General features: G+C 31.2%; 1 protein-coding gene across 1 annotated transcript; it reads right to left on the bottom strand.

Moving 5' to 3' along the window:
• Positions 1 to 1,290: 1,290 nt before the first annotated feature.
• Positions 1,291 to 20,468, bottom strand: LOC132727306 (bcl-2 homologous antagonist/killer-like). Its single transcript, XM_060712737.1, has 6 exons — positions 20,350 to 20,468; positions 15,295 to 15,427; positions 12,869 to 13,044; positions 7,619 to 7,762; positions 6,739 to 6,940; positions 1,291 to 6,234 (listed from the first exon to the last, which is right to left on the bottom strand). The coding sequence occupies exons 2-6, from the start codon at positions 15,355 to 15,357 to the stop codon at positions 6,121 to 6,123; spliced, it is 699 nt and encodes a 232-aa protein (XP_060568720.1). The 5' UTR covers positions 15,358 to 15,427; positions 20,350 to 20,468; the 3' UTR covers positions 1,291 to 6,120.
• Positions 20,469 to 22,166: the final 1,698 nt, after the last annotated feature.

Below are 22,166 nucleotides of genomic sequence, written 5' to 3'. Positions count from 1 at the left end.
TGAAACTTGATATTTCAAAGGTCTTTCGCTTATCTTTAAAGGGACTCCACTGAGGTTTGTTGACACGACAGGACTGGAAATAATTTTTTGAGAATAATGTTCAATTTGATGTAGGCCTAGATAATGAGCACTATCTGTTTCTCCAGAAAATTATTCTAATGGTGAAAAATAACAGAAAGTTGAGAAGCATTGCAACTCCAATCAGGCTAAGAATTGCACAGAAAAACAATTTTGAATTTGTTTCCGAGTATATTTCTTAATTATCCTTTGCATATCTTTCTGTTTTAAGTGACCAGGCTGATCAATGTTAGTAATTCAAACCTTAGGTTTTTAGCCTTTTGGACCTCAGTAGATTTCTTATAAGATTACAGGTTAAAACACATACAAAGTATACTTAAGTCCATATCTGTTCAAGAAAGGTTTGTGTTTTTGAATTTTAGTGTATACTTTATGACTATCAAGTGACAGCATAGTCGAGTGGTTAACATGTCAGACTAGTAATGTAAGGATTGCTGACCGTTTGGGTTCAAACCCTGTCAGTGGTAGTCCATTGTTTCCTTGAGCAAGAAACTTTACATTCATTGCCGAGTAATGATTGGTTCCAGGAATGGACTTATGGTGGTTCAATAACCTTCTAGCCTCCATCACAGTTGAACTAAAATAAATTTGTATAAATTAAGGTACGGCCAATTATAACATTTGGGTTGTTTTTTATATACAGTTTACTACTGTAGTCAATAATTATAGAAAAATCGATTTAAAACTTCTTGGTGAAACTACATGATTAAAAGCATAGATTTCCGACATGTACCATCCCTTGTGGATCCTCTTATGGCCCTAGGGTAAAAAATAGTCCTGCCTTGATGCAACCAAATGACCTACTTCTCCATTAAAGAATTAAAACCTAGTGGATCTCAGGTGAGCAATGTAGACAGTTTCATGACCTCCTTATTACTGATAACAGACATCTTGTATTGACCTCCAACCATGAATTGGATTTAAGGTCAGATTTGAAACCATAAGGCATCTGCCCTTTGTTGGGTTTTGAGGTGGACAAAGTCACAATTGTTGAGGCTAAAAGAATGATTCTCTGCCTGACCTCATAATTTGGTAATATTTTTAACTGTTTCATAGAAACACCAGGACGCATGTGTTACTGATAAACATCTTGTCTTACTAATAACTCTTGTGTGTTAATATGTTTGAAGAGATTTACCACAGTAACAGATTTGGAGGAACACATACAGGTGATAAAATGATTTTTGGAAACAACAGGTAACTAACTCTGAACAAACTATCATAATTTATTGACAATAAGATTTCATTTTAAAAATCATTTCAACATTATAAAAATCATTATTATGAAAATGACAAGAGATATACAATCTAATGAACAAAGATGTATATACATATAATATGTCAGCACTTTTAAAATATCACTTAATATACTTTCATACCCTGTTCAAGACTTAAAAGCCAGACCAAAGTAAAAAAGATTCAATACAAATTAAAATAAAATACCTGTGACTGCATAAGTGTTGCATGGAGTAATGAATACTTGCATACCATGAAAACTTATATGTAACTGGAACAAAAGACGGTACAAAAATTGAAAAACTCTGATATGATTAAAAGAGACAGAAAAACTAAGAATTAAGAGCTGGAAACAAAAACTGTGTGACTTTAAGAAATAAAAAAGATACAACCATTTTGTGCAAGACCTTCATTAAACGTAATCTAGAAACTAATAGCATCCGGTAGAAAAAAAAAATCTTCTTTTTTTGTATGTGATAAAATGTTACCACTGTTCAAAAGAATATGGAGCAGAAATAAGAAAATATCCAGTAGATACACATGATATAGACGATATTGAATGAGTGTAGGATTAATATTAAATTTATTGAACAAGTTGAATAAAATTATATCATGCGAGCATAATATTATTTTTATTCAACAAGTTCAATAACTTTTGTAATGAACCTACACAAATATAATATTCTATTTATCACATACATAAAATAAGAACTTTGAACAGTAAAAAAGAATCATTTATCACTGATGCGCTTATAGTGCGCCTTTTAATGCTACTTTTGTATTGCGCAAGTGGCATCATGTTAAAATATATGCACATCCATGCCATATCATTTTTAAGGAGTCGCAAAAACAGCAAGGGTATCTGATACATATCATTATGCAATAATGACAAAACCTTCATGAGCAAATTTGGCAAAGGGCAATGAAAGACGGACTGTATCTCAAGAAGAAATAAATCTTTACTAAACTTAAATCAGTTTCACCAGAAGGTATGATTCCTGATTTGATATATTTCCAATAAAAGAGTGCTAGAAATAATTAGAGTGTGCAGATTGTGACAAAATTACATTAATCAAAGCACTGAAAGCACTAAAATTATGTACGAGTAGAAACTAAAAATTTCAAACAGTACACCAAAACCAAAACTTTATAACTGAAATTTAACAAGCATTCTAATAAATTTGCATCAAAACAGATTTAAAATTTCAACATAAATATTGCTTACACTATTCAAAACTTTTTACCATACATCAATGAATAATTAAATGTGATCATACAAAGTCAATATCTTATCTTCTTGCAGATACAGCTATTGTATCAATATATACAACTGTTTTTGTGAAGTGCATGATGAAACAAATATAACAAAAACAGTGGCCACTACCTTAAATCAACAACATATCATATCTGAAAGGAGATAATTTAGATACTAAGTTTGCATGTGTTTAATTCATTGAAATATGGAAGAATTGAAACAAATGTACATACAATAAAAATGTGCTGTTTATTATATCATGTGTTCTATTACTAGTATCATGAAGATTGCTTAAGAGTGTAACCTAGGCAAGTATAAAATTTAGGGAAATGAAAAATCTCAATTACAAAAATTCAAACGAAAAAAGTATAAAATTGCAATTAAGGGAAAATCTCAATTATAAAAACTCTTTGGCTTTTATTTCTTATAATATTCTTATTGTGAAAAAAATCAAAAAGATCATCTTATATTGTTGATATAAAACTGAGATACAAACGAAAACAAATGAGCAAACATATAGGGAATGATTGTACTTTGAATTTCCTGAAATGTAAACCTGCTAGAATATTTGTATTGGATTTCGTTGTAGACTTCACTTAAATATACACATGGGTAAGTAATTTAGCTTAATCTGAATCAACCATACATGTAGCCTTGAACATTTTCAAACAAAAGTTCTTATATATTCTTATTTCTGAATGCATATTTTAAATTAGTATCCTCAAACGAAACCTCTGCTTTTTACAAGTTCAACTAAGGCTGTTAGGCATACACGAGAAATCAATACCATATTGTAACAACATGAACATGTACTCTTCACAAACAGAATTTGGGTTACAAATAAATTGTCCAAAAAAAGTAAATACTTGAAAGTAAGTATTGTCACAGAAGATCAAAATAAACAAGAGCAGCTGGTAGATCTGCATGCTTGACTCTCAGTGCATGGATAATGTAGAATTTTCTAATTTCAAAAAGGTCCATAATTCTGTCAAAATCCATGTGAAGAGTTATTGGCCTTGGATAGTGACCTTCTATTATGCTCTAAAATAAGTATGTAATGTTTCAACTCAATTCCCTTCAGTAGTTCTGGAGATACCAACTTGCATGGCAAAACCTAAACCAGTGTGATGTTTACACCATGATGAGTATAATAGCTGTACATATTCTTCCAAAAGTCAGACTAAAATCAACCATAAAATTTTCCAGATACTCTTACTAATTGGCAAGATGTAATATTATTATTGATGTACTATTATGAAAATAATTTAAAAAATATCATTATTATATAAAGAATGATTAGAGAACAATCAAACAATATCTTAGTACTCACTAGCACATAATCTCTTAAACATTCATATAATTTTACAAACTTAACATATTCCTTGTCAACATATTACCGGTAGTTAACTATGTACAAATCATTACTGAACATGGAAAAAAAAACACATTGCATAGTTGAAAGGCATAGGTAATTAAAGAGCACTTTATCATGCATTTATTATACAAATAAACCATTAGCACATTTGTTCACTTCATACATCACAAGTAATTGATCGCACATCTGCAAAGATGATTTTACAAAATCGCTGGAACTTTTGTTTCATAGAGTATAGGCACTTCAAAACTCTTGTTATTGTATACAATTACAAATATGCCAAAAATGAAAGACCAAGAACTCTCCTCCTTATCTCAAATGAATATCAGTCATGAACACTAGCTATATACCTTACTGTCAGTTTCTTATTTTCTTGTAGTCTTATCAAGTGAGTGTTTGAGACAAATACAAAAATAAAAGTTATAAAAAATCTAAATATTAAACAATTTCCAGGTTATCGCCTCACAGACAAAAAAAATAATGTCACTGATTTATTTTTAGAGTATTGTACACATGTATGCATTTTATGCTAAAATTCCAGATACACAAAAACAGACGGGCTATAAACAAATTGAGCATATTTCTTCACGGCATCAGCACTTTCAAAATGTGTGGAAGTTGTTAAAAGTTTCCAGATAATATGTGCATACTGCATACATTACAAGCGCCTTATACAACTGATATGTGAACAACACTGGGCACTTTGTGAAATTTTTATCCTGATATTTTGAATTTAGAGCTGCCACTTAATATGCCTTGAAACCCTTTATAAATACAATTTAAATAGACAATGGTATAAATCTAATAACAGGTCATTTCATATAATCATCTATAGATCATTACATATTTTCACCAAATATATTGTTCCATATAGTCTATCAATTCATACAATCTATCAATATATCAATTCAAATAATCTATCAATAGATCATTTTATATAATCTATCAATAAACTATTTCATAAAATCTATCAATATATCAATTCATACAATATATCAATTCATATAATCTATCAACAGACCATTTCATATAATCTATCAATAGATCATTTCATATAATCCATCAATAGACCATTTCATATAATCTATCAACAGACCATTCAACACACCATTTCATATAATCTATCAACAGACCATTCCATATAATCTATCAACGGACCATTTCATATCATCCATCAATAGACCACTCAATATAATCTATCAAAAGACCATTTCATTTAGACTACAACTTGATGATTACATATAACATGTTAATAGACTGGTACACATATTCTAAAAACAGTCAATGAATTTGAGATTTTGAATTTACTAGCCCAAATTCCAGTTTAGAATTATAAATTTTTTTAAATTTACACAAGCCCAAACTAATTTAAACTGGCCATGGGCCACCAGGTCAGTACTAAATTCGATGACTGTATAAATATAAAAATCTATTATTAGATTGGAACATATAATTTTATCAATAGATCATTTCACAGATTCTATGAATAGACCAAATCATTTATATCAACCTAATATAAAGTCTATCAATAGGTCAGAGAAAAAACCTTCTGTTAAGAATAGATCAGAGATAAGTCCAGCAGTAACATATAGGCCATTATTGAAAAACCAGAATGTCACAGTAACAAATTATTTTATGTCTGAAGGGGATAAAAATAAAATTTCAATGATAAAATATAACTCTGTCTCAAAAGACTGTATATTTTGGCCTTCAATTCACTACCTATCACAGCAACAGTTTTACAAAACATGCATATAATTATATGCAAATACATGTATGTAAAATCAACAAAGTTTTCATTGGCCCTACATTAAAATGTCATTCCTGCTCAATAGTTTACGCAATTGTATTTATAACTTGCATAAATAGGCTTAAAACATATCCCAGATAGGTAACATGACAATAAAATTATGCAGTATGATGCAGTCTGGTCCAAAAGCTTGGCATCATTTACACATGACAACTTTATATGGATCTGTTTGTTGTATGAAGTAGGCCTAGCAACTTGTTTGACTGTCTGTACCCATGTAAAATGCCCAATGATATGAACATAAGAGACCCAGTGGATTATATCATTAATCCAAGAATGTGTCACTTTGGTATAAGATGTGAGAATGAACCTCTGTCTGATCCTGCAAACACTACACCACTACATCATCAGTCTGTTGAGCAGTTTTTACTTTCCTGAGTTATGTAGGTAATATACTAGACCTAGCGTTGCCACGGCGCCCACTGCTATCCCTGTCAATACTTGCCAGCCTACTGATGGCACATACGTTAATGCTGATTGCTGAAATATAAACATTCATTATAACATTAACAAAGCCATGCAGCTGTCCATGTTCTATTCTCAAACTCACATCTCAGGCATTTGATTAATCAAGAAAGTAGAACAGAATTTGCGCTCCAGAGATTTGAGAAAAACTCAGAAAAAGTTTTACAACCCTTTCGACAACAAAATTTCATTTATATTTTATGACATGATAAGTTCATGGGCTGTATATTGTTAGAAAATGGCATGCCAACAAGTTCCCAATAATGGTAAATATAGACTTTTTCTTATATATCTTATCAGTTGTTTTAAATGTACAAGTTACAATTATTAAGTTTCCAAAATGCTATATATGAAATGAAAATGCTTTTGCTAAGATTTCTGGCAATGCAAACTCAAATTTGTTTGTACATTTTTTTAAAGGCCTATTAAATACATGTATCCATGAACGGCTAGAAAATAAAATTGATTTGTCAAAATATTTTTGTGATTAAACAAATTTAAGAGTAAATATCAACTTACCCAGCCTCCCTGACTAGCAATCCATCTAGCTATCCCTTGTGAAGCATCTTTGATAAAATTCACAATATTTGACACAATTCTACCTAACACTTTGCCAAAGTCTTTGATAAGTTCACCAATTCCAATCACTCGCACAAATATCCTATATCCAAATGAAAACAGTGTTGCTATCCTACCCCAGTTTAATCCACCTTCCATCAGCCTAAATGAAACAGAAACAGTTTTAATTTTCTAAAATATTTCTCCAATGAAACTGAATGAATAAATGAATGAATAAGGTTTATTTTCACTGAATCATCACTGAAACATCAACAGAAATAGCTCTGAAAAAGCAGTATAACTAAGAGTTAAATGTCACAAGACTCCAGATGGATTCAGAGAGGAATTTATAAGTGTTGCAGCAGCCTGAAACATGACTAAGCTATTGATATAGCTTATTAATGTCAGCAAAGTTCTTGCTAAAGATAGCTACAATGTATCAAAAGTTATGCCTGACCTATGCCACTAAGCTAGACCAGTCTCTACCCTTTATACTACTGACCACTAAATTCTAACATCAAAACTTAAGTATTAATATTCATGAACATTCAAATATTCAAAACATGGCATGTTTATTATTTACCCTGCTGGTGGCAACCGATATTGTCCATGCAACCAGTGAACCAATATAGTCTACACTGTCTGCTATTCAGACAGTACATATTTTAAAATTTTCCCTTAAAATTATAAATGGTTTTGTCTGGATTGAATGATGGGCAAGTCCATTTAAGATATTTAGTATCATAAGCGTTAATACACAAATTCAGCAGAGTAAATGTTACACAAAACAACATTCATTTAAATTTAAATTTCCAAACATTAAAATAACGAGACTTGTTACCTTCTAGCTACCCCTGCAAATGCATCATATGCTGTGGATTTGTCAACCTGTAATTTATCAATCATATGGTCAAATTCTCCCTGATATTTCATATTGATGTCATCCCCAATCTTTGCCAACCGACGACCAACTTGAGCTGAGGCACTAGAAATATAAAACATATAAATTTATTTTCTACTTAAGTCTTTCAGCTTAAATTTTAACTGAAACTTACCTATACAACATTTTTAAGTAATAAATCTGATTTGAGTTATAAGAAACTTAAAAACTTTAATATCATTCATTTCTAATAAATTATATTGCACTAAAACATTTCTCATTAAAAGAACACTTTAACTGAGATGAAACACTTCAAATTTACCTCCATGTTGTGCAGTCTAGTCCCATTCAAATCTAAAGAGCTTCTGATTTGCTTATACAATCAATTTTTAATTCAAATTCATTGATGTCAGAAATAAGTATTATTGAAATCTTAATGACAGTCTTAATTATATCTGAACAGATGAAATAATTTTCTCATAATGAGATATTACATAAATCATTCATCATTTAAATATGGCATAACAAATAAAGAAATAAATGGCGACTTAATTCCAATCTACTGAATCTACTTCTTTATTCCCATCAATTAGTCTATGATAGCAAAAATGACATAGAAAAGTTTGAACTAAAGCCAGCATTTGCAACCATAACTAAGTCTAGCATTAAGTACGTAAATATTGACAAGCATTGTAGAATAGTAATCATGCAATCTAGTGCACTTGATGACCTTTTGGCGGGATATGATTTCTGCATCAACATGTGATATTCTATCCCTGCCTAGTGCAACAGTCCTCATTAAAGTAACACTTTATTACATGACTATTGCCTCAAGGTAAAAGTGAATAATATGCCTGGGAAAATTCTAAGTAATCTTCAGCAAAATGGGAAATTGTTTATGCAGACAATCCTCTGGTACTACTAATTGTTTATCTGTTTGGTTTTTTTCCTTCTTCAAATAAATGAAGCACAATAAATACATCTTATTAATTTTTGATAATTTTCTTTACATCCATTCCAAACAAAATGATCCATTAGAGTTAAAGGAAAGATAAGTTTAAGATAAAATTATTTGATAACTCATTCCTGCAAGGGATTTTCACAATTGTTTTCATGACAAGGGTGACTTTTTTCCTAAAATCCAAAAATTATCATATTTGAACTGACAATAGACATAATATCATATTATTAACATGAATTTTATTACAATCAATTTTAGTTGTGTTATATCTAGAAGAAACTTTAGTTCATAGTGGTATAAGAAAGTGCTCAGAATTTCAGTATTGACTGCTACATAAGTTTGGAAGCAGACAGTCTTGTTTTAATGTTTAAGTTCTATATCTATTTATAGCCTTCTTTATTAACTGGATCACCTTTGGTAATTTCAACATCTCTTATATAATACAAGGAAAATAGTAAGTGACAAAACAATTTGTTGCACATGTTTGTACTGATCTTTTTGTACTGACCCTTGCTAATTTTTATGAGAATTTTTTTTCTATCAAATCAATATTATTCTCATGGTTACTGTTGGAATAAAGCTTCAATCACCCCATGCATTATTTCAGGCAAAAGAAAGCACATATGAGCCGCATCACGACAAAACCAACATAGTGCATTTGCGACCAGCATGGATCCAGACCAGCCTGCGCATCCATGCAGTCTGATCTGGATCCATGCTGTTCGCTATCAGTTTCTCTACTTGTAATAGGGTTTGTAAGCAAACAGCATGGATCCTGATCAGACTGCGCGGATGCGCAGGCTGGTCTGGATCCATGCTGGTCGCAAACACACTATGTTGGTTTTGTCTCATATGTAAAACAACCAACTGTCCATATTAGCTAACTAAATGAAAGAATCAAAAGTCCCTGGCGAAGAGGTACAAATGATTTGATGTCAATAACATTAATATTTCAAAAAACAAATATCAACTATAAACATTGCACTTAAAACATGGCAAGTTGTTTGTTTTTTTTTATACAGCTGAGCCTGACAAACATGTACATGTACTTTAAGTTGGTGAAAAAAATAATGCCATACAATTCAATTGGTACACTTATTCACTAGTGATGCATAAAATTCCCCTAATCTGTCATTCACATTCACTAATATGTCCCCAATAAAAGTCTCATAAAATGCACTTGAAGGTTTGTTTGTAAACATTCAATGAGTCAGAAAGATGTACTTAATGAACCCAAAGCCACAAAATAAGGCATGATTAAACTACCTTATCTACTTTATTATAACCAATACAATGTATTTTAGGTAAGATTTATAAATACCATGCTTTGTCAGATTTCAAATCTTTAAAATAGAAAATTTATATTTAAATTTTAAAACCAAACACTTGGTGACCTGTCAATAAAACATTGGCATGAACATGACAATGTAAAAATTTAAACAGTCACTAATCATTACTTAACTATGTACAATATCCTATCATACCTCAAGTATTTAACTACTATACTCAAGTTGATCATATTGTCAATTACAATAGCTCTATTTAACCTAACATTACTGAAATGTACAATGTCCTGCACTGCATTTGGAACTGTCCATTGATAAATAAGGAATTTTAATAACTAAATACCCTAAATGCCTATGTCCTTTAGTTTAGGGTTTTTGTTGTTATTGTTTCTTCTTTTTCTTTTTGCTTTATGGCACACCAACACAGTTTAAATCATTAAGGGCCAAAACAGGAAAGATGACTTTGGCTAACCTTGGGCTGATACAAACTTTAAGCAATACCAGGGCTCAAAACCATGTCACCTACTGGAGCTAAGAGATGCAAAGACTCCAGTAATTCAATCCCATTTAGTCACCTCTTATGATCACACAGGGTTAAACAGTGGCTGCAATTCTGAAGCCTCACTCTGTATAGGCAACCCCTCAGCCACAAGGTTTTTTTCTAGGAGTTTTGTAGACTCTGTACTGCTGATGGCTAAATTTGTGTATTATGATATTTAAATCCCTTAAACTTTAAATACACATAGTCTTAATTAAAAGAAGTGTGCAAAACCATTACACAACTTCAGCAGGTTAAAGGTTAAGTAGTCAGAATACTGCATAAACTGTTTTCTCCCTCCCTTTCACCTCTCCTCTCATAAATTAATGGGCTTCTTGATGGCTTTATTATCAGCTTAACTCAAGTGGTGAAATATGCTCATATCACTACTGAATAAACTTCCTAATTAAGATTAATTGAAGTGCATTATAAAGGAGATAACATACTTTAACTATTCATCAGCACACTAAAATAGAAATATTCTTTGTCCATGACTACTGCTTTAACCCATTACTTCATATACACGCCTTTTAACGCCTTTTTCACCCCCCCTTTTTTGTTGTCTCAAATGATGAAAAAATGCCTTATTTAGGCCCCAAACACTTGTTTTTGTTTGAGAAATGTTGTTAAAAAAAGTGACCTCTTTTTCGGCGCGGCCCCCCAACCAAAAGATACATCAGGGGGTTGCCAGAAGGGGGATGTGCCCCCTTCTGTTTGGGGGGTTTGAAGGGGGGCGGAGTCCCCCTCATCGCCAAGAAAAATTTTGGACTTGGGAGAGGCTGTAAATGACCCCAGATTGATCATAAGGTAACGTGTAACCAACGCTGAAAAGCATTTGACTCTATCTCAATCCATTGAGAAAGTGCAGCACTTTGAAATCAATTTTGATGGAAAAAATCAACGCAAAATAGTGATTTTTGGCAATTTTGAGATGTCCCCTCGTTGCCATGGTAACAGAAAATTTAAGCCTGAGCATGTTGTTGCAAGTGCAATGGTCCAGTCAACATTTGTGCCAAGTTTGATTAGTGTTAAAGCAGTTTTTATAGTATTATAGCAATTTGAACTTGTAACGGGAGACTTTTCAATGAAAACAGCCATTTTTCACAAAATGCTCATGAAGTAATGGGTTAACATAAAAAAGCAAGTCATATTGATATTTTTAAGCTTGGTTTAAACATATTCAACATAACATTTTAACATGTGAACAATATTTACAAAATACATTTTGGGATTGGACAGAAAGCTATAAAGCTTGTAAGTGTCCTTTTTAAAGAAGAACCAATGTTCATCTTTGTTCAACCTGTACATTTTCTGAGATTGTCAATTATCTGGTTGGAAAGAACAATGTTTCATTTTGAGTTTTAAAACATCTTTTATATTCTTTAACATTTAAAAAAAAAACTTTTATATATGACATTGACTCATAAACCTTTTTTTGAAAATAAGAAATTTCAGAAATTCCTCAAATTGAAAATACACAAAAATTCTGTTTAAAAATAATTCCATGGAAACATCAATGCTTAACATTTCTGCAATAATTTTGAAATTTGGCTTAAAATCCCTTATGTTTGGAATATTATGCCCATGTTTTTTAAACAAAAAGGCAAAATAAGAAAATGGTTAATTATTTAACCAGTTTTTTTGTGAAAATATCTTATTTTTTCTCTCTGACAAAGTTATTTTGCTTCCTTTACTTTACATGACAATTATTTAATCTTTTTTATGTTCAGACATGTACACTATGTTGCTTTCATTCCTTGAAGACAATAAAAAGTTACAGAACTTTTTTTTTCTAATATTTTTGCTTATATAGTATGATGGATAATCAAAGAACAATTAGCAATTTATACAAGTAATGGTAAATAATTCTAAAGCTGAAGTGAAGAAAATGCAGTAGACAAGTATATAACTAAATGTACTTGCTCATTTAAGTGAGAGAAAAAAATACGCATAATATTACATAATCCAGTTTATCATTCATGAGAGGTTACACCCCTCCTAACAAAATACAATACACCAGTGCAGTCCAACCTGGTTCTACCAGTGTTGTCAAAAAAAAATAAAATATGTAGACCTTCCAATGGACTTTTAATGACATGTACAAATGCAATTTAATAACTACTTTTAGATAAAAGAAACACTACTTGATACACTTTGAAAATTTTATCACTTTAACATTTACCAAAACTTTTCTTTATAAGTTTAAAAGTGTCATGTAAAACACATCCAAGGGCAGGTCTACATTGCCATTGATATGATGATGTTGCTTGTGTTAAGGCATCTGACAAGTTACAAGTAAAGTCTTCCTATTTTAAGGACAACCTTCTTGTACTGTCTTTAGCTCAATTTTTGTATTGACTCACCTAAAAACACAGAGCATTTGCAAATAATAACTATTGAAGCAAAATAGAATAAAGAGTACACACCTTAGAGGATTATTTGTGAAATTTGTAAGTTGTGGAACATTTGGTGTTCCCTGGTCCATGAACTCTCCTCTGTTACAGTCCCTCGTCCAACTTTCATATATAAAATTCTGAAAGACATCTTCTGTCTGATCTATCACATTTTGTTCTGACACAAACTGTTGCTCTGGACTAGGAATCTACAAATATAAACATATGTCAAATTTTTCACTGTCTTTCCTTAAATAAATTGATCATAAATGAAAGCAGAAAAACATAAAATAGTATTTTGCTTAAAATGGTTCTTTATTACATGCGGGTGCTTTCTTGCTACATGTTTTTTGAAAGTCTGGTTGTTTTGAAAGTCACACCATCCCTGTTAAGATCATATTGTGAATTTCCAGCCATACTGGAGGAATACATCAGGTTTATCTTATGTTTTTATCTCAGGCAGAAGTGAAATCTATGAAGAACCATCAACCTTTTGTAAGCAAACAGGACGAACTCCTCATAAGACAGAAGTCTCTTACAGATTTTTGAGGGAAATTACTCAACACAAGCAACTGGCATACAAATAGATGATGGTGATAAACAGAAAGTCCCATTTTCAAAACAATATCTCAAAGGACTCAGTGAAAAATTGAGAAAGTACGAAAAATATAACCAAATCAGGGCTCATCCTGGGGGGAAATTTTAGGGAGAAGTGACGACCTCGCGAAAATTAGGGAGAAGGGAAACAACCCAATGTGTATGCATTAACATGCATGGCTATACATCCTTTAATTATAATATAAACACAATTAACATCACCTATAATATTTCTCCAGTTTATTAATTAAATGTAGATTAATTAATAGTAGTATTAATTAAAAGTAGATTAATTATTTAGTAGTAGATCTGGCAATGGCATCTAAATGTTTTTGAGCTGCAAATATGAATATAAAAAATTATTTTTGATATCTATTGATCAGCTATTTAAAGGCTTTCTCTAAATATGTGTTTATATATTTTCATGTACATTAATTTTGTTGATAATAATGTGTAAGAAAAGATATGATGATAAAATCAATTTCATATTTTCTACTTTACTTTCCTCACCTTTCAAAGAATTGGATATTGATTATTAATATCTGTTCAATTCTGTTCTGGTGACAGAAATTTCTTTCAAAGTCTTGTATGTTGTAATGTCACATTTATATGCATATAATTATGCTTATAAAACAATTTTCAAACATCAAAGAATATGTAAAATATGTACTGCAAACATTTGTGCACATTATATTTGATCACTAAAATTACATAGAGGTCTACATTCATTTCTTATTGAAAAATTTGACTGAGAAATTGTAGAAAATTAATTTCTAATTACCTCCCTTTATTTTCATGAAATGTTAAATTCGGTAATACTTTTATAAATAATGCTTTTTAAAATTTACAATATTGATAAATCTTAATCTGAGCGTCATATTTACGACATTAAAACAAATATATATATATTGAAACAATAAGAACACTTCTTTCATGACAAATTTTGTTGTTATATACATGTACACGTTACATGATGATATACCACTGATATGTAGTTTAGCCGGGATGTCTTGCCCACGGGCTAAACTGTGTCAAATTTGGCATTTCTACAAAGAGAACAATGCCAAACACCCCCACTGTCTACAACATACCAATCGCAAGATTTTTGAGAATTGGCTTTCTTAAATTTTCGCGTAGGTGTACTGTAGTAACTTTCTTACAGCTCGGTTTCGCCTTGTAGCCATGACGTGAGCGACGTAACAAATTTACAGTTAAAATTGATGTTAACAGACTGAAATCATTCAAAACTAAGATTAAGTTTTTAATCCGGTGAAATTGATTATTTTTAATTGACTAACAGTTTTGTGATAGCCGTGAAAAATCCATTGCACATCGCCTTTATTCGGGTTAAAAACCCACCATCGAAGTGCATCGTGTATATCAATTAGGGAAGATTGCACGTGTTTAGATAATCGGTGAAAAAACAATGTATAATTATTGCAAAATCCCGTATTCAACACACAATTATACCGTTTCGGGCCGATGCTCTCATTATTTAATGTTTAGAGTAGGCGGTCTATCGCTTCGCTTACAGGTAGAAGGGTAGTATAAAGCGACGCTCTGATTGGATAATGATAATTAGCGGTCGTCATATGGGCGGATACAACCTCTGCTCTTTACATCGCTAAGTAATTACTATTTGGGAATTAAGATTTTATCGGCGATGTTGACTTCTCTTTGATCAATCGGAAGAGCGAAATTGGAATATACACGGCGAAGTTTTCGCCTGAATCGCCCTTCCGGATGAGCCCTGCAAATAAGTTGTGATGTACATGCACAGTCTCAGTAACAACTCTGTATATATACCAGATAGATCATACTTGTAAGTGAATGAGAACATTGTTTAATAGCTACCAGCCTACCTGTTTCTGAGCTGATGGTCCAGCCCTGTGTGGAATATCACCTCCTCCATTGTTGGAGGCCATCTCTTTAATTAAAGCCTTCTCTATGAGGTTAAGTATTTAGGCTACACAATATACTCTACATCAGTCAAATCTGAAAAAGATGTTTAAATAACTTGTTTACATTATACATTGTGTAACTCAGTTAATATAGGGAAGTCACAGAGACCATGAAATTTAAGTTTTTGTATGAAACATTCAAGATGTTAAAAAAATTTTATGACAATTGCGGTATGAATCAAAGAAATAATTATTTTTCCTCAAATTTAATTCTGATTACTTAAATAGATTAAAGAATGATAAAAAAATATTTTATCATAACAACAACTTATTGATTGAATAAAGAAGTATCAAAATTATCATGTTAAAATCAATATATTATCCAATCAAAACTGATTCCTGTTTGAAAACTCAATGATTCAATCTCTTGAATTTAAACTCTACAATTTTAATAAAACCATGATTTGAAAGAAAAAATGAATTAAGTGACAGTTTAACTAAATTAATGTCAGTACTGATAAAAATGCCACAAATATTTCCTAAATAATTTTTTTAACCGATTGTCATTTAGGAACATGTCTAGTATTGTGGATCAAAGAGATGAACATCACTTCCCACATCACTACTATTTCACACATTTATTTCTTAAATAAGGAAAGCACCTAGCAACAGAATAAGAGCATAGTAACAGAAACCTGAAACCTATGTATACTTGATTATTTCTAGGGTCCACTAAACTAGATTCTCCTCATCATTTACTGAATTTAAATCCCACTGTTCAAAAAAGATGAATAATACTAAAGCAATATATTAATAGTGACTTGGTGTGAAATTGTTAAGTCAAATGTCTTCAAGAGGTTTCACACCCACTTTAGGAATGAAACATCTATTTGTGTGAACAGACCATATTGATAATGAAACTTTGGAACCCAAAACTTCTGCCACCCCTTGGACTCAATTTCTATTATCTTTTGAAGCACGTCGTGAATCAGTTTTTTAGAATTACATTCGGAATCCCTTCCTTATTACCATTAATCCAAATAAAAAGTTTCGCAAAAGAACTTTTCCCAAAATGGGACTCTTAGTGCATCATGATCTACTGATGAATAAATCATAAATTAGTAAATTTTGACTGATTCACTTAATTTATATTGTACTATTTTTGATAAATTACAGTCAAAATTATTACATTTATACAATTAACAACTTCTGGTAGGTGGCCATTTCGCAAAATGGAATTATTAATCCCTAAATTTGATTTTAATTAAGTGAATTTATGTTCTCCGACAGATGGATTCAATTTAGATATCATATAAGACATAAAATGACTGTAATTTGAAAGTAAAAATTTAGAGTGTTGAGTAAATAGTGCGGACGAAAGTGTGCAGCTCTAAGTGAATAGTCTGTAGTGACGTACTTGCCAATGGGTTCAATAAATACGGTTATAATAGTGAAATGTATTACAAATTCTGTCAAAGAGCTCACTTTGAGGCTTTGTCTTATTCATATTAGACATATAAAACTGACATAATTATATAAATGTCTGAGACTCTGAGCTTTACTACATCTAGCTGATTCAAGTGATTAGTGAATTTCTCGTCAAGTTGATTACAAACACATCATTTATAGTTAGATAGTTGTCCCATATCTGTTCATATACCATTATGCCTAATTTTAACTGTCATTTTTACGCACAGAAAATCTGCAGGTAATACTATCGATACTTTGGACTAATTTTTACTGCTTAACTTCAACTTTCAAGGTCTTCTAAAAATCAATAGATTATAAATTCTAGTACAAATTTCTCTCCCCAAAAATTAAACTGTCCCTGTCTAAACCAGGGCTCATCCTGGGGGGAAATTTTAGGGAGAAGTGACGACCTCGCGAAAATTAGGGAGAAGGGTATTGGCTATACATCCTTTAATTATAATATAAACACAATTAACATCACTTATAATATTTCTCCAGTTTATTAATTAATAGTAGATTAATTCATGGTAGTATAAATTTAAAAGTAGATTAATTATTTAGTAGTAGATCTGGCAATGGCATCTAAATGTTTTTGAGCTGCAAATATGAACATAAAAAATTATTTTTGATATCTATTGATCAGCTATTTATAAGCTTTCTCTAAATATGTGTTTATATATTTTCATGTACATTTGTTGATAATAATGTGTAAGATTAGATATGATGATAAAATCAATTTCATATTTTTTACTTTTAATACTTTCCTCACCTTTAAAAGAAGATGAAGTCACATTGGATATTGACTAATAATATCTGTTCTATTCTGTTCTGGTAACAGAAATTTCTTACAATGTATACAATGTTGCAATGTCACCATTATATGCATATAATTATGCTTATAAAACAATTTTCAAACATCAAAGAATATGTAAAATATGTACTGCAAACATTTGTGCACATTATATTTGATCACTAAAATTACATACATTCATTTCTTATTGAAAAATTTGACTGAGAAATTGTAGAAAATTAATTTCTAATTACCTCCCTTTATTTTCATGAAATGTTAAATTCGGTAATATCTTTATAAATAATGCTTTTTTAAATTTACAATATTGATAAATCTTAATCTGAGCGTCATATTTACCACATTAAAACAAATATATATATTGAAACAATAAGAACACTTCTTTCCTGACAAATTTTGTTGTCATGATATACGACCGATATGTAGTTTAGCCGGGATGTCTTACCCACGTGCGTAAACTGTGTCAAATTTTGCATTTTTACAAAGAGAACAATGTCAAACACCCCCACTGTCTACAACATACCATTCGCAAGATTTTTGCGAATTCGGCTTTCTTAAATTTTTGCGTAGGTGTAGCTATCAGAATCAGTAACTTTCTTACTGCTCGGTTTCGGCATTTCGCCTTGTAGCCATGACGTGAGCGACATAACAATTTATGAAATCATTCAAAACTATGATTAAGTTTTTAATCCGGTCGCTGATCATTAATAAAATTGATTATTTTTAATTGACTAAGAGTTTTGTGATAGCCGTGAAAAATCCATTGCACATCGCCTTTACTCGGGTTAAAAACCCACCATCGAAGTGCATCGTGTATATCAATTAGGGAAGATTGCACGTGTTTAGATAATTGGGGAAAAAACAATGTATATAATTATCGCCTAATCCCGTATTAAACTCGCAAAACTATATACCGTTTCGGGCCGATGCTCTCATTATTTACTGTTTAGAGTAGGCGGTCTATCGCTTCGCTTACAGGTAGAAGGGTAGTATAAAGCGACGCTCTGATTGGATAATGACAATTAGCGGTCGTCATATGGGCGGATACAATCTCTGCTCTTTACATCGCTAAGTAATTACTATGTGGGAATTAAGATTTTATCGGCGATGTTGACTTCTCTTTGATTAGTCGGGAGAGCGAAATTGGAATATACACGGCGAAGTTTTCGCCTGAATCGCCCTTCCGGATGAGCCCTGTAAACGCATACATACATTTATTGAAATTTGTACTGCCTACAATATCTTCGGCAGACATGTTATGACGTTGTCGTAAAATAATCAAATCTGTGAAAGCTGGTAGTAGCTATCAGTGTGTCTAGCAGATATGGGTGGGTTGTGCATGAAGATTAAATTTTTTTAAAAATATCGGCGAAATAAATTTATGCATTATTTTTTAATAAAATTTGTGTATTACTAAATACTATTGAAAAGTACCAATGTGTTTAACCTAAAATGCAATTGCTGCAAATAGTCTCTGTACAAGTACTGTTGTTTAGTAAAAAATGTTTTGACACCATACAGTACTGGTAAGTGCAAGTGCTCCCTTAGTGCGCTGGTTTAAATAGAATTCATCACTTAAACATAATAATGTTGAAATTTTGAATTTAACAGCCACAGATGCCGTAAAATTATGGCGGTAATCATGGAACTTTCAATGTGACACATTTGGGGTACCATTTAATGAAAAGCGGCAATACAATTTTAAACGGGTATCAGAGGTTTTGATGTTGTTTTGTGAAGTCGTTCTAACAGACGACTACAGTCATCATTATATCAAACTATTTCTCTCACCTTTGACAGATCATAACTCAGTCAGTCAGTGAATGTAGTATAAATGATAAAATTTCTTCGATAGATAATTGTTATTATGATAATTTAAGTATTTTTTAAAAAAGATTTCTCTATTTTCCAATTGAGAATTCAATCTATTGACATCGCATTAAAATTTAACATTTATTTATTTAAGTCTGTCATTTAAATTCACACCAATAACAATTTAACAAATAAAATTTAATATTTAAGCTTGGCAAATACAGCAGAATGTCACGGATACCTGTCTTACACCGTGAAAATTTAACTGATGATCAAGTGGGAGATTTTACTTCAAAAAGAGGGAGATTTTAGAATTTGCAAAAAACAAAGAAGTTCTGACATCAAAAATAGGAGATTTCTTTAATTCATACACCGCCTATGTCATTCCTTCTATTTCCAATATGTCTGCTTACACAAGAGTTTCAACAATTAAAAAAAAAAGTGGAATATTTTATCTTCTGTTTGACTTTGAAGTATGATAATTTGGAACTTTGTATAAAAACCGTATCTCTTTCAGGTAATGAAGGCTGTTTCTTCTTAACTTTTCTAGTTTTCGCTCCCAACAACTTCTAATTGGCAAGCATCCGTGTAGAAAAATGCAGTGGTTGGACTTATTCGCCAGTCCAAAATTATATTGATGTCTGTTTGGCAAGTCTAGATAGTTGGACTAAGCATTCGGCTTGTAACTTTTGGCTATATCCTGGAATAGACCCGGGGTCTAAACCAGGAGTATTTATAAGGGTCATTCCGTTTTCTTTAAAAAAAAAAAATAATAATAATAAAAAAATCTTTAGCAGTTTCAAAAAAAAAATTATCCAGGAGATTGACATAATTTTTTTTTCACATTTAACAAACGAATCAGTAAATGATTCTTAAGTTTAATCTCTAAAAACTTAGTTATGTTTCTAAACAACAAAATAACTTACTTTTAAAATCAATCTCTTTCTCTTTTTATATATATCAACGGAATGAGTAAGTTTTTTTTAACAATAACTTTCAACAACAATTTTGCAGGAAGTGAAGTAAGCTACTGTATGGCCCGGTCTAAACACGAACGATAAACGTAAGAGTCATCTTGAGATTTTTGTGAAACTTTGTAACTGGATGGATGTTTATAATTAAGCCGTTCTTTTTATAATTCACAGGTATTATTTTAAAATCAATATAACAAAAAGGTATCTTGCTTTTCACTTCTTCTATAAAACATGATTTCAGGTGAGCATATAATTCTTACATGTTTATGTCCCCGCCAGGTGTTTTAATGGAAGATAAAGTTAGACATTTTTGCAGACGACAGAAATGTGTATAATTATCCTCCTCTCATTCCTACAGCTTACAACAGCTTGATGCACACGAATCAAAACATGACTTGAAATACAATACAATTCTTGAAAACATCAGTTCATTCAAATTACAAGACGAAAAAAACTCAAATAGCTCAACTTACACACGATCAGATCTTTATTTCATCTGCATGTGGGAGTATCTAAAAATTTATTGAAATAATCAATTAGCCTAGATTGACAACATTTTTAAACCGACATTTTTAAACAAGGGCCACCGCTGGACTGGGGCAGAGTCTTTCAAATATTTGAAAGACCCTGGCGGGGGCAACCCTTACTTTCTAAAAGCAAACAAATATAAAAAAGATTTAAACAAATCTTTCAAAAGAAAGTTAAAGAAAAACAATAAGTTTTTCCTTTTTTATTTTAATAGGTCTGTATGTCAAGTCACAATTGTTGTTTTGTCCAAGTATAAATTATCTCCATAAATACAATGTAAATGACAAAGTTAAGAAAATGTAAGCAAAATTCAATCATCTGAACATTTAAAGGTCAAGGTCAAAATTATTCAATTATTCAATATTGTTTTGTCCATGTATATATATAAAAAATATGACAATAAATTTCACCAAAATGAAATAATTTGATCTTGATTGTCAAGGTCATTTAAAGGTCAAGGTCAGTTCAACCTTTTACAAGGTTCAAAAGGTTGCTTTGTCCAAGTATGAAGATAATCCATTAATTTCATTAATTACCAAGTTAGTCAATATAGCAAAATTCAGTAAAAATTCAATAACTTAATTAACTTACAAGGTTAAGATCATGAATGGCTCAAGGTCAATTTGAGTATGACTTAGTCATGAAGGTGTTATCCTAAACATTGTTGTGTCTTAATATGAAGTTGTCCCTTCATTTAAATAAAAAATGTTGTAACCAGTTTCTGCAAAAAAGGAGAAAATTTCAATAATTTGATCTTTATGGTCATTTAGTCAAAGTCTGTCTGGTATATTTGAAGGTCTATCCTAAAAGATGGTTTAAGTTTGAAGACAAATATATTCAAAAATAAGAAAGTTATAGCCACTAATAGTAAAATTTGAGCAATTTAAAGGTCCTTTATGAATATAGGTTAAGTTTAGTCTGGTCTACTTGAAGGTCTTGTCTCAAGGGTTGTTGTGGCCAAGTATGATGACAATACACCAAGAACTTAAAAAGTTATGATCAAGGTTAAAGTTTGGGGACTGCAAAGGCATGAATGTTACAATACCTCTCTTTTTTCTTTGGAAAAAAGACGAAATTAAAAAGGAATAAAATGCTAGGTTTTTTGAAACACAACATTAAACATGGCACTTGTGGATCCACAGCTTCAGTATAGATCCAGTGTCTGGTCACCATACACTAACTGGAGCTCTGAACGCCTATATTGTGTCCTTGCAGCACATTGTGCTGCCAGCTGGGTAAAA

The sequence above is a fragment of the Ruditapes philippinarum genome, unplaced genomic scaffold (genome assembly GCF_026571515.1).
Source record: "Ruditapes philippinarum isolate M1 unplaced genomic scaffold, ASM2657151v2 ctg862_1_1_1_1, whole genome shotgun sequence".
In the NCBI taxonomy this organism is placed as follows: domain Eukaryota; kingdom Metazoa; phylum Mollusca; class Bivalvia; order Venerida; family Veneridae; genus Ruditapes; species Ruditapes philippinarum.
The sequence above is the reverse complement of the archived record's forward strand: the minus strand, read 5'-3'. Positions and strand labels throughout refer to the sequence as shown.

Coding starts and splice junctions, on each gene's coding strand:
- LOC132727306 (XM_060712737.1), bottom strand. CDS start 15,357: ATGGCCTCCAACAATGGAGGAGGTGATATTCCACACAGGGCTGGACCA. Junction 13,045..15,294: donor GACCATCAGCTCAGAAACAG/GTAGGCTGGTAG, acceptor TTATATTTGTAG/ATTCCTAGTCCAGAGCAACA. Junction 6,235..6,738: donor TTGCTAGTCAGGGAGGCTGG/GTAAGTTGATAT, acceptor TTTATATTTCAG/CAATCAGCATTAACGTATGT.